The sequence below is a fragment of the Notothenia rossii genome, assembly GCF_949606895.1.
Source record: "Notothenia rossii genome assembly, chromosome: 2".
NCBI classification, from domain to species: Eukaryota; Metazoa; Chordata; class Actinopteri; order Perciformes; family Nototheniidae; genus Notothenia; species Notothenia rossii.
Window position 1 is genome coordinate 20,116,085 of NC_136904.1, and position 13,759 is coordinate 20,129,843.

The 13,759-nt window shown below is 44.2% G+C and overlaps 1 protein-coding gene and 1 long non-coding RNA gene across 13 annotated transcripts in view; both read left to right on the forward strand.

The window, feature by feature from the left end:
* The window catches only part of tjp1a (tight junction protein 1a), a 104,089-nt gene that overhangs the window by 12,887 nt on the left and 77,443 nt on the right, over positions 1-13,759 (forward strand). For all 12 annotated transcript variants that reach the window (XM_079663677.1, XM_079663687.1, XM_079663688.1 and 9 more), the window contains exon 2: positions 1,397-1,595. In XM_079663677.1, the coding sequence (XP_079519803.1) occupies positions 1,397-1,595 (199 nt within the window). The remainder of the gene's footprint in view (positions 1-1,396; positions 1,596-13,759) is intronic.
* Positions 8,067-10,163, forward strand: LOC307028560. The gene is made up of 3 exons (XR_013805035.1): positions 8,067-8,649; positions 9,462-9,533; positions 10,007-10,163. It is a non-coding gene; the product is annotated as an uncharacterized lncRNA (long non-coding RNA).

Sequence of the window (13,759 nt, forward strand, 5' to 3'; positions counted from 1 at the left end):
TCAGTGGGAAAATTAGAAAGTTCTAATTAATGGATGCTCATTAATTAGGACTTGTTTCCTAATTTGACTGTTTATTTGGACTTAAGTGCCAACATCAGAGTGTGACTTAATGGACTTCAAACAGCTGCTGCCAGACATAAACAGTGACTGGATCTGCTATCTTTGTAGCGTTGCTGTTGCTTCTTGGGATTGACTGAACCTGTTTTATCTTGTGCCTTTAACCAGTCCTCTCCATGACTAGAGAGACACGCTGCCAGTCAGTTTTATCTTCACAAAAGGTTGTCCATCTTCTCTTGAAGCAGCTTCATGCAGCTGTGAGTGCAGATCTGGCTATAGGGCCGCAACTCTATTGAGTGATTAATGGTTTTCTCTATCAAATGTCCATCAATTGTAAAACATGTCCAACACCGTTTCCCAAAGCTCAAAAACCCAAAGATAATCGATTTGTATAAATATAGCCACATTTAAGATGGCAGCACCACACTTTTGGAACATTAGCTTGTAAAATGATCCAAAAGATGAATCGAGTATGTTTTCCCACTTTTGCAACCGTGCATGCAAGAAGCAAATCAGCTTCACTGTGGCTTAATAATAGAAGACAAGTAGATGCTCCTTGCTCTCCATCTGCAAGCTACCCGCTGACATTCAGCCCAATTATTCACACATGCTGGAATGTAACTACAGCCAACAGGAGAGGATGTCCTTTCAAAAGTAAAGGCAGCAAGAGGGAAGTTATGTCACTAAGATCCTCCAGGCATCCCTCAGATATGCTGCATTGCCTGCTGGCAGAGTGGATTGTTCTTCTGAGAAGGCTTGGTCATTGAATCATGTGGTATTTAATGGATGTGGTTACGTGAAGTTGTTGAGCCCACAAGCTATTCATCATCAGAAACATTCAAGAGTTTAAGACATACGCAGACTTCCTAATCAACTATCAATTAAAGCCTCAACTGAAATGTCACAGTATCAATGTAAGGTTACAGTTGAATGCTTCAAGGGGCATTTAGGTGACACAATACATTAACATGCACACAGTTACTAGGGGAAATATCTGGCCCTTTAGCAGCTAAATACTTACTGTGCTCACCAGCTAAAAGCAGCTGCAGACAGCTTCCTGCTGCAGCTGGAACCAACACTGATGCAGCTTTAAATGCCCTGATTACCGTCCACTTCCTGTCCTAACATGATTTCAGTAAGGGATTGGGTAAAGATTAAGAGAAACCTAGTAAACACAGCTATATTTCTGCAAGAACAAATCGTTGGGGTTTTCACAATACTGCATGTGTGTGACTTTGAACAGGGGCAAATATGCTTGTTTAAAAAAAAATGTCTTCAATTACTTTGTTGACCAAAACTTCTGCGTGATTTCTAATGTCGAGGCTTTTTTTCTTCTCAGGGTGACTCCGCAAGATGAAGACACATCCCCCTCAGGTGCTCCCGGGTGTTCAGATGGGCCTACAGGTGCTAGCGGGGGTGCTATGGCCATCTCCACCCTCTCGTTGCCCATGAGCCAGGGCAAACCTTCCCTGCGCCGCATCAAAGGCCGCATTCACCGCAGCAAGAGCCTGGACAGCATGGATCTGCTCGACTCCAATGTAAGGCCCACTGATCACATGATCACACCGACATGTACACTCATAGATGGACAGGATGAACAGGCTGCCAACAACGATTATGAATTAGTATGCTGATTTGTTGATTAATCCTCCAAATTAAATTAAACAATTGTTTGATTCTCATAAACAATTCAAGTCGAAAGTAATAAAATAACAAGAGGTCCAAAAACATATGCTCTGCTTATGGGTTGATTCAGATTTAACATTTACACAAGCAGCAGCACTAATACGCACACACAAACACACAGGCGTGACCTTTGGTTATGCAATATTTCTTTGATTTTCAGAGGAGCACAGTTTAACACATTCCATATGTCTCTCTCTATGACTGGTTTATTCTCATGAAAAGTATTAATCTGATAAATGATTGGGTAAGCTGCTTGGACCTTAAAACCCTTCCTAACTCTGGGATTGTCCAGTGAGCTGAGAACTGCGTTTGGCCCTCTCTTTCCTACGCTCAACTCATGCGTACTTGTGCGTGTACAGTACCTTTGTGTGTGTGTGTGTGTGTGTGTGTGTGTGTGTGTGTGTGTGTGTGTGTGTGTGTGTGTGTGTGTGTGTGTGTGTGTGTGTGTGTGTGTGTGTGTGTGTGTGTGTGTGTGTGTGTGTGTGTGTGTGTGTGTGTGTGTGTGTGTGTGTGTGTGTGTGTGTGTGTGTGTGTGTGTGTGTGTGTGTGTGTGTGTGTGTGTGTGTGTGTGTGTGTGTGTGTGTGTGTGTGTGTTGGCTTTTGGGAAAGCAACCAACGGTTTATGATGTAAAAGCATGCCAACCTGCTACTAATGCATGCTTGGTAAGGCTGTTTTTTGTGTGGCATGGGACCACAGTGGACACACAGATACAGATAAATCTCTCTCCTGAACATCACTATTCAATGTCTCTCTATATCTCTCTTTCTCTGTCCTCACTTTTACTTTCTTTGTCTCCACCCTCTGTAGATGTCTCCTTTAATAAATGTCCACATTGTGACCTTTCCTCGTCTGCCCCTGTCCTTCTTCTCCCTGGTGTGTGTGTGTGTGTGTGTGTGTGTGTGTGTGTGTGTGTGTGTGTGTGTGTGTGTGTGTGTGTGTGTGTGTGTGTGTGTGTGTGTGTGTGTGTGTGTGTGTGTGTGTGTGTGTGTGTGTGTGTGTGTGTGTGTGTGTGTGTGTGTGTGTGTGTGTGTGTGTGTGTGTGTGTGTGTGTGTGTGTGTGAGAACTCATCATGGGGTGTTATGGCTGGCCCTAATTGAGAGCAGCCTGGTGTGCCTTTGTGAGGAGTCATTATTCTTCTCCAGGAGTGCGACTCGTTAGTAATATAGTTCACACAAGGTAACCCAAAATTGGTGACGGATGGAGGGTTGAATGAAGTTGCAGGGTGGTATGACACAGCAGAGAGATATCCATTCAGAACACAACACACAGACACACACACCATCATCATCGGCAGTCACTCGTAGTCGAGTATGACTGTCCTCCTTCTTGGTCCTTGTGGGTCTTCAGGTGGGCATAGAGGCCGATTCTGGACCCGATTATCCTTGTGCAGTGTGGACATGGGAATGTAGTGGTGGAGGGTTTGGGTTGGACCTGTTTGGTGGTTGCTCTCTCCTTCCTGAGTCTGCGCTTGTTTTGTGCAGCATGGCAGAGGTCATCATTGTATAGTGCAGCACCCTCACGGACAAGGTTTCTCCAGGTCGCCCTGTCTGTTGCCATGTCTTCCCAAGCTTTTAGGTCTATGTGGCACTTCTTTAGGTTTGTTTTTATGTTATCTTTGTACCTCTTCTTTTGGCCCCCAGGGGCCCGTTTCCCTTTAGCAAGTTGGGAATAAAGGACTTGTTTTGGGAGGCGAGAGTGAGGCATGCGGATAACATGGCCAGTCCATCTGAGCTGGTTTTGGGCAATGGTGGCAGTGATGGTGGGAATGTCAGCCTCCTCCAGGACGCTGGTGTTAGTGCGCCGATCCTCCCAGCTAATCCTAAGGATTTTTCGGAGGGATCTCTGATGGTATGCCTCAAGTGCCTTTAAGTGCCTGCTGTATGTGGTCCAGGCTTCTGATCCATACAGAACAGTGGGGAGCACCACGGCTTTATAGACCAAGATGTTGGTCTTTGCTTGGAGGTCACGGTTCTCAAAGACTCTCTTCCTTAGCCTTGAGAAAGCCCCACTGGCACAGCTGAGGCGATGATGTATTCCATCATCAATAACAGCTTTTGATGATAGGAGGCTGCCAAGGTATGGGAAGTGGTCCACATTTTCCAGTCTGATGTTGTCAATGGAGATGTTTGGGGGTAGGACAGGCGTACTGCTGTTTGGTGGTGGTTGGTGGAGGATTTGGGTCTTTTTTATGTTGATGGCTAGACCAAGCTGTTTGTATGCTTTCGCAAAGGCTGATAGGATACCCTGTAGGTCCTCTTCTGAGAGGGCTACAAGGGCGTTGTCGTCCGCATACTGCAGCTCCATGATCAATATGGTGGTGGTTTGACCTTTAGCCCTGAAACGGTTGATGTTGAGGAGTTGGCCGTCAGTTCTGTACATGATGTTGACTCCCTGGGGCAGATGCTTGCTTGTGAGATGTAGGATAGCAGCAACAAAGATGGAGAATAGTGTTGGAGCGATGACACATCCCTGTTTGACTCCTGTGTCGACCCGGAAGGGTTCAGTTTCTTCTCCACTGCCACCTTGGCTGACATATTGTCATGCAGCAGTCTCAGTACCCGGACGTATTTTTCTGGGCAGCCAATCTTTGCCAGTAACAGCCAGAGGGCCTGACGGCTCACTGAGTCGAAGGCTTTGGTGAGGTCGATGAAGGCCATGTTTAATGGTTGATTTTTTTCTCTGCATTTTTCTTGCAGTTGGCGAGTAGTGAAAATCATGTCTGTAATGCCTCTGTTTGGGCGAAATCCACTCTGAGACTCAGGAAGGATGCTTTCTGACAGGGGGGTGAGTCTGTTGGCCAACATCCGAGCTAGGGCTTTCCCTATGGTGGACAAGAGAGAAATGCCACGGTAATTTCCGCAGTCTGCCCTGTCTCCCTTCTTAAATATGGAGACAATTAAGGCATCCCTAAGCTGAGGAGGGATTTCTTCCCAGATTTTGAGAAGCAGGGCATGGATGTGCTTAAGAAGATCAGGTCCCCCTTTTCTTCAGGACTTCTGCTGGGATGCCGTCGGGCCCAGCAGCCTTGTTGTTTTTCATATTCTTAATGGCATCCAGCACCTCACCCAGGCTGGGTGGTTCTCCCATGCTTTCAACTATGGGCTGTTGAGGGAGTTGGTCAAGAGCCTCCATCTCAGGAATGGTGTCCCTGTTTAAGAGGTCCTTATAGTGCTCTTTCCACCTGTTTGCTATTGCATCCTTGTCCTTCAGAAGCAAGAGCCCATCGTTAGAGCGAAGGGGGGTTAGGCGGCGATAGCTGGGACCATATACCGCTCTTGTGGCATCAAAGAATCCTCTTGTATCACCAAAGTCGGCAAACTGCTGGATCTCCAGAGCCTTCTTTGTCCACCACTGGTTCTTCAGTTTCCTAACTTGCGTTTGGACGGCTGCCTTCGCTTTGGCATGGGCTGCTCTTTTCACCTTGCAGTTATTTTGCCAGGTGATAAAAGTTTGCCGCTTGATGTCAATGAGTTGCTGAATCTCTGTGTCATTCTCATCATACCAGTCTTGATGTCTCCGCTTTTTTTGACCACGGATGTTTTTGCAGGAGTTTATGATGGCAGTAGAAAGTGTGCTCCAGTGTTTTTCAGTATCCTCCGGATACTGTTTGGGCAAGGCTGCGCTAAGAGCATCCTGCAGCTGTTGTTGGTAGGTGGTGTCACCCAACAGGTCGATGTTAAGCTTTGGCCGGCTCTATCTTTTCTGCATCCTTCTTTTCCGCATTAAGCGGATAGACATGATGGAGCGAATGAGGCGGTGGTCAGTCCAGCAGTCGTCTGCACTGGTCATTGCTCTGGTGTTAAGGACATCACGGCGGTCTTTGGAGCGGACAAGGACGTAATCAATGAGATGCCATAGTTTGGAGCGAGGATGCATCTATGATGTTTTGAACTTGTTTTTTTGACGGAAGAGTGTGTTGGTGATGACCAGGTTGTGCTCTGAGCACTTGGTTAGCAGTAGTATGCCATTGGAGTTTGTGTTTCCAACCCCTTCTCTCCCCAGCGTTCCTCTCCATAGGTGGTGGTTTCGTCCCTCTCTGGCATTGAAATCTCCAAGCAGGATTAACTTGTCCTCCTTGGGGACTTCAGATAGAGTTTTGTCCAGGTCAGCATAGAAGGCCTCCTTTACTTCATCCTGTGCATCAAGCGTTGGGGCGTAGGCACTAATAACGGTGGCCATCTGACTGCTGGCAAGCATCGGACGTATGGTCATTAGGCACTCGTTGATGCCCACAGGGAGTTCATGGAGGTGGTTGATGAGGCAGTTCTTAATAGCAAAACCCACACCATGGATTCGTGGCTCATTTGCAGGCTTTCCTTTCCAAAAGAAAGTGTATCCGCCTTTTTCCTCTTTCAGCTGCCCTTCATCAGCCAGTCAGGTCTCGGAGAGCGCTGCAATGTTGATCTGGAACTCCTTAGCTCTCTGGAGATGATGGCAGTTCGCCTTTCAGGTCGATCGGTGGCTTGGTTGTCCGTGAGGGTCCGCACATTCCAGGCTCCAATATGTAAATGTTTTTCTTTTATTTTTTGTTTCTGACCGCGTAATGGTGATCCCTCTGGATGCGGTATTCCAGACAGGATTTTGTGAGGCAGGCTATGTTTGGGGTACCTTTTCTAACCCCCATCCCTACTGGGGTGAGCAGAGTGGACCCTGAATAGGGGCTGCTCAGTCATGGGTGGAGCTGCCGAGAAGCTCTATCTGCCTCAGTCCAAGAGCTTAGCGACTGAATCAAACACCCATCGGCTGTGTGCCAGGTTGTGACTAGGAACTACCAGACTTCACTGTCCTGCCCCCATTACCACTTCCTGAACGCCACAGGACTTTGTCTTCCAGGATGTAAAATGGGTAGGTTCCCTTCGGGAGGACGCCTGCGCGTGACGTCTTTTAATGTGGGGAGACTGATGCGCCTGCAGCCACCACACGGTCCTTGGCAGAGAGGGGCCTGAATCCAATGGCATGGAATCCATGACGAATGGAGACCACCCTCTGTTGCAGCCTTCATCCGCCTTCAGTGCCGTTGTGACTTAGAGTATCATCCTTCACCACTTCCGCCGTTGAGGTCTTTGGATCGCACTTTGTCTGGGACCTCCCCCTCGACCTTACCGCCATGGGTGACCCTACCAGGAGCTAAAAAGCTCCCGACGGCATCGCTCTTAGGTTCATTGGAACACACAAGGTTCTCCACCACGGCAAAGTGGCAATCCATGGGGAACACACACACACACACACACACACACACACACACACACACACACACACACACACACACACACACACACACACACACACACACACACACACACACACACACACACACACACACAGGTTGATCAAGTCTTGTCACTTTAATGACTGCTGGGATGGAGTTTCCTGCTACTTTCTAATTTTGAAATGGAGGCAAAAGTATTTCATTGATTTTTAGAAATATCCAGAGTGCTCTGGTCTACAACTATTGGCAGTGAGTTTCTGGCCTGAATCCAAGCTGTTGTTTTTTACTTTTCAGACATGGTTGAAGTAATTAAGATCAAGTGGTTGTACTGGAGCTGTAGAGGCATGAAGGTTAGAAGTGACTTTACTGTTTTGTCATTCACGAAAACAAGACCTTATAGCAGTGGTGGTGGTGTACTTTGAGTTGAGTGGGAGATGTGTTACTGTTAATTAACTCTGCAAATGATGTAAAAGGGGCTGAAACCTTTATGGAAAATATCTAATACAATGTTGTGATTTCTGTTAGGTTTAATTTCCGTAAATTTAATTCAGACCTGTAGCTGCGGTCTACATTCTTCAGTAGGTAGAGGAAGGAAACAAGCCTGTTCACAATGTATTCAAACATGAATCTGTTGGGAAAATTAAACAAGGCCTTCATTAACATGATTAGTAATACGTTTGCTTTTCTTAACTTTAACTTAATATGATAAAGTTCATTTTTATAACCGATACAATGATCACTAGTGAAATTAACCACCAATAACTAACACTTGGTCCTACAACTTATGAAGACCCCGTTGATTATGTAAGTTAAAATACAATTGCAGCTGATTTGCTCTATTGCATAGCAGTTTCAATAAAGGTACAATTATGTTATAGGCTTTATAATATTCAGCTGAGGTAAAAGTTTCCATATAACCAAGCTCGCCTACGCGTCTCCTTTCCTCCATTATGAATATCGAGGATGCACAAAAAAAAAGGCCTCGGTATCCATTTCATCCAACTGAGCTCTCACTCGATGCAACATGATGGGATGCATGAAGCATGTTACGCAAATACATTAGCCTTCCTCTTACAATTATGTGGACCAGGGGCGTAGCTGGGGGGGGGGAGGTTAGGATGATTCCAAGGGCCCAGCACTGGGGGGGGGGCCCAGAGAACACTATTATTATCTTTTTATTAATATGGTTTTATTATTATCCTAAAGTAAGTTAATGTAAATGACTCAAAAGTATAATTGCCTGTATTAAAAAAAAACGTCCCAAAAGAAACAAACAGGTGCTTGTTACTCTGTTTGACAGAATGAGCACCCCTCCCTTCATTCATTGCATGGTATGGGCGCCTGAGCAATGGAGCAAGCGGAGCAGGTGCATCCCCACAATTGACCTTGGGGGAGCAAACGTGTGCTTTTGCACCCCCACTTTTTGATCATATGAAAAATATGACATTTCCCCCCCAATATATCACTGTAAACATAAGTGTGTAATTTCAATCGAATTAATAATACGCAATGAAAGAACTTGTGCTGATTATAGACACTTAATAGCGAGTTTTTAAGTTTCCAAAGATTGTGACCCCCCCCCGCATTTAGCTCACAATGGTTTGATCAACTGCCTCCCACCCACAGCAGTCCTGATGCAGGTAGGCTGAGTGTAAATCACCGCGAACAGTCTGTCATTGGTGGCAGACCTTTTCAGTAAGTTGTTCAAACAAAGAATATGTTAGACATGTCTTTACTTCTACCACTCAATACAATAAAACACATTTATAATCATCACCTTCTCTTCATTTTCGCTGCATTGAATTACAGGTCACTCTTTATGTTAGCTAGCGGTTAGCTGACGTTTGCTAGCTAGCTAGTAACATCAACCAGTGTGTGTGTTTGACTAGCTAGCTACCTGGTAGATCGAAGCCCATTAGAGTTTGAGTTTATTAGGATCCCCATTAGCTGTTGCATGACAACAACTAGTCTTCCTGGGGTCCACACAAAACATAAAACATTGCATTCGACAAGACTTTTACAGAACAGTAAATACAAAATAAAAAACTTTTCCGAAGTCCATTTTCCTTCAAGCATTGACTTTCATATTTTCCATCATATACCACTTATTTTCTGATTTCATTTCATTGGAAAGAAAATAATGATAATAAAATAAGAATAAAGTACTTATATCTATCTGCATTTACAGATGCCAGCCTTCAATTCTCTTAAGGTACAACTACCTGAAATGAAAATAAAAGAAGAATGAATTATAGAATGATAGAAGATAATATGATAGAAGCCCATCTCCTACTGTAACTAACCTGCACACTGTGTGTGTGTGTGTGTGTGTGTGTGTGTGTGTGTGTGTGTGTGTGTGTGTGTGTGTGTGTGTGTGTGTGTGTGTGTGTGTGTGTGTCTGTGTGTGTAGCCAGCCAGCCAACCAGGTAGAACATGGCAGAAAAAATAAAAAATCATGTATTCATCCCAGTTCAGTGTATTCATACGTGTATTGCTCTCCTGTGTAGAATGATGTGGTGGTGACAGTGCAGACTCAGGGAGGAGGCAGAGAAGGAGAGAAAGAGACACAAGAGTTACAGGTAATGGAAATATCAGTCAGCTTAAAGTGTAGGATAACATAACAAATTAAGACACAAATACTTGGATAATATATTCCCCCCTCTCTCCCTTTCTTTACAGAGTAGCATAAAGATTGTGTATTCAAACCAGTTCAGTGTACTCATAAGTGTATTGCTCTCCTTAATGTAGAATGATGTGGTGACTGTGCAGACTCAGGGAGGAGGCAGAGGAAGTGAGAAAGAGACCTAGGATAACATCCCTAGTCAAAAAATGCTATAGGAATCTCTATACGTTTTTGGAACCCTATAGGAATCCTTTAGGATCCCATAGGATTTTGAGACAGTTCTGTGCTCTATATTGCAGGAAATTGCACGTACAGGTGTTCATTAAATTAAAACAATTCTGCCATGGAGGTGGTCGTGCCTGACCCACTCCAAACCACCCCTTGCCTGCCAGTTACTAATCTTGCACCCCCACTTTCAACTATAACTAGGCGGCACAGCAGTGCACCAGCAGCTTGCAGCTTGAACAGACTGACAGGAAAATGTCCTCTACAGCTCATGAATCAGGAGCTCAGAAACGAAAGAAAAAACGTCAGCAAGAGGAAAATAATAAAAGAGGTCGACAGATAGTCACCAAGTATTTTCACAAGAAAGGTATTTATTCACAGAACTTGTTTTGAAGCCCATAACAGCTTAGCCAACATTTTGTGGCTGACGTTAGCTACCTGTTGCTATCAAAAATTAGATGAGTGTCGATGAGCCCAGTGAATTTGTATCCAGCAGCTATGCCCTTTTGCTATGGCTAGCTAACCTAACCTGTATAATGTTACATGCTAATCACATCTGCTCTAATGCACAGATGCGGCTTCAGGATCAGTACCCCTTCCCTCAGGCCGGTTCCCAGTTGAAGGAGAGGGAGGTAAAGCAGCAGGGCTTGGGGTTAACAAACAGATTTTAAATATGCTTACCATGCATTGAATACAACTTTAGGTAATATTCACATTTAGTTACTCTAGTTCTTCCAGTAATTGCAATACCATTGACCACTGGCACATTAAATTGAGGTTGTTACAGTAGCTATAGCTAGATTTGAGCAATTGAAAAATATCTATACAAATGATTATTATTATTATTATTATTATTATTATTATTATTATTATTATTATTATAACAATTAAGAGATAGCTCGAGCTGTACTGTGTTATTACTATTATAGGGCATTTTATAAATTATGTACACTATGGATACTCTAGAGCCAGGGCCTTCGAGCAAGGCAGCCAACGAGGAGAGCAGAGGTGAAGAGGCAGAGGTACCAGTACAAGAAGAGGTCGAGGACCATGAAAGCAGCACAGATGAGGAGGAAGCAGCTATGGACAGTCAATGTCAGGGACAAAGTGAGGCTCCGACACAGGATGCCACAGATACTGAGCCACCTGTAGTGGTGTCTGAGGTAGAAGATCTGCTATCACTTGACCCAGGGTTGTTCCCAGCTAGGATGAGTGACAAGGACAGGGCAACTATTGTAAAGAAATTAGCAATGCGAGAAACAGATCAAGAAATTCCACATGATTCAAAGGGAAAGAGATTTCCAGATTACTTGAAATACACCAAAGCAGATAAGGGTAGGGGAAAAGTGAAAAGGGACTGGTTGATTCACAGTGAAAGTGCAAATGCACTGTTCTGCATACCATGTGTTCTTTTCTCCAAGGAGCAAAAAATACCCTCTCTTAGTGCTTTGAGTAGTGACCAGGGATACAAGATGTGTGACGTCGAGTGGCGTCGCATGTATGATAAATTCCCAAGCCATGAAACAAGTAGGAATCACAGGGACTGTTATTTGCGATGGAAACACCTACAGTGTTCGGTTATGACTGCATGTGGCGTTGATCATCAGTTGCAGAGAGAGCTACAGTCTGAAATTGAGAAAAACAAAGCTATCTTGCAGAGACTCCTTGATGTCACTCTGCACTTGGCAACGAGGAATTTAGCTTTCCGAGGTAAAACGCATGCTTTGGGCGATGTCCACAATGGAAATTTTGTAGGTACGCTAGAACTTTTGTCACGATATGATCCACTCTTGAAAGACCACTTAGACAAAATCAGGACATCCAAAAAAGGAAGCCAGCTAACTCATTATCTGAGCCCAGACATCCAGAACGAGTTTATTGAATTGTGTGGGGGAAAGGTTTTAAAAACCATTCTGACGGAAAGGGAGGATGCCATATACTATGGAATCATTTGTGATGCAACGCCTGACATTTCCCACACCGAGCAAAATGTTGTGCTCATAAGATATGTACATTATAATGAAGACACAGGCGAATGGGAGATCACTGAAAGATTTATTGAATTCAAAGATTTCAACGGAAAAACAGGATGTGAAATAGCAGGCATGATGGAGAGTGTGCTTCTGGATCTAGGGATAGACATTAGTGATTGCAGGGGGTAAGGGTATGATAATGGGGCGAATATGTCAGGGAAAATCAAGGGAGTCCAAGCACAAATACTGAAAAAGAATAATCTTGCTACTTTCTCACCTTGTGCCTCCCACACGTTGAATCTGGTAGGCGTGCATGCTGCAGAATCGAGCCCTGAAGTATCCAACTTTTTTGGTTACATTAACCGCCTCTACACATTTGTAAGTGCCAGTCCATCTCGTTGGTCTATATACAAAAAGAAAACAGGTTGCTCTGTACATAGGCTATCTGACACTCGCTGGAGTGCGAGAATTGATGCTGTGAAACCTGTAGCAAAGCACCTACCTGGTGTCATTGAAGCCCTTGCTACCATACTGAGCTCATGCAGTCTCACAGGTGAGGCCAGATCTGAAGCTGTTGGTCTGAGGAACTACCTCATGTCATTTGATGCCATTGTCCTTCTCACCATTTGGGTGAAAGTATTGCAATCTATTGATGACAGAAATGTGATACTCCAGTCAGGGAAAATCTCAATAGAGGTGGAGGCAGGTAATGTTGCTGCACTAAGAGATGAGATGCAGACTCTCAGAAATGGATGGGATGCTATTCTGTCTGAGGCATCAATGGTAGCTAAGGAAATGGAGGTTCCACCTCATTTCAAAAAAGAACTTTGCCGTGAGAGGAGGAGGAAGAGGTTTCATGATGAAACTGCTGAAGGAACAGGTCAGGAGGATAGGCCAGAAACAACATTCCGTAACACTGTGTTTCTCACTGCCATGGACCAGATCATAAGTGACTTGGACACTCGGTTCCAAACAACAGCAAATATTGTTGAAGAATTTGCTGCCATACTTAAAATTGGGAAGTTGAGTGACAGTGTCATGGCTTCTGTGTGTCAGCCACTGAGGGAGAAATACTCACAGGATCTCACAGATCAGTTTGAGAGTGAGATAAGGCATCTCAATAAAATATTTTCTGCCACTTTCCCCCCTGATTGTAGCTCTCTTGATCTACTGAATGCAATATACAAGATGGAACTCCAGAGCATTTTTGGAGACGTTTGCATTGCCCTCAGAATTTTCTTGACGCTCCCAGTTACCGTAGCTGGTGGTGAAAGATCATTTAGTAAGTTGAAACTTATCAAGAGCTATTTAAGATCTACCATGTCGCAAGAGAGGTTGAACAGCCTTGCAATGTTATCGATTGAAAGCAAGCTGGCTCTGTCACTTGATTTCAAAGAGCTCGTAAAAGATTTTGCCACCAAGAAGGTCCGGCGATTGGCGTTCGGGATTTAGGAATAAAAATCCAGTCTATGACAGGATTGTGGGATGTTTCCCTATAGTAAGCTGACAGGCTACAGCCCACATTGTGAACAATTACTATCTGATGCATAGTCCTCTCGCACTACATTTTTCATTGTTTGCTGTAAGTGTGTTCATGTCCTGAGAGTTTATTGTTTTATAATTATGTTCAAATCTTCAGTTAATTTATACTTTTGTCCTTGTGTTGTTCAAATCTTAATTTAATAAGTCAAAGAATGTTGAGATTTTTTGTTTGTTCATTCCTGTATTGGGTGTAATTTTCAATTAAATAGACAGAAGATAAAGTTGATAGTCAGTGCATGTTGATTTCTTGCAGTCCATTACAGTTCATTAACTTCAACAGGGTTTTCGAGGTTGGGTTTCATCGTGTCGTTTTGGGGGTGGACGCAAGGTTCTGACCCCACCAGTATCCAAGAATCCTGAATTGTCCCCACCAATAACTCAACACTTGTCACTCGCGCCTCCTCGAATTACTTGCGCGTGTAACAGGTAGGGCTTTAGCACT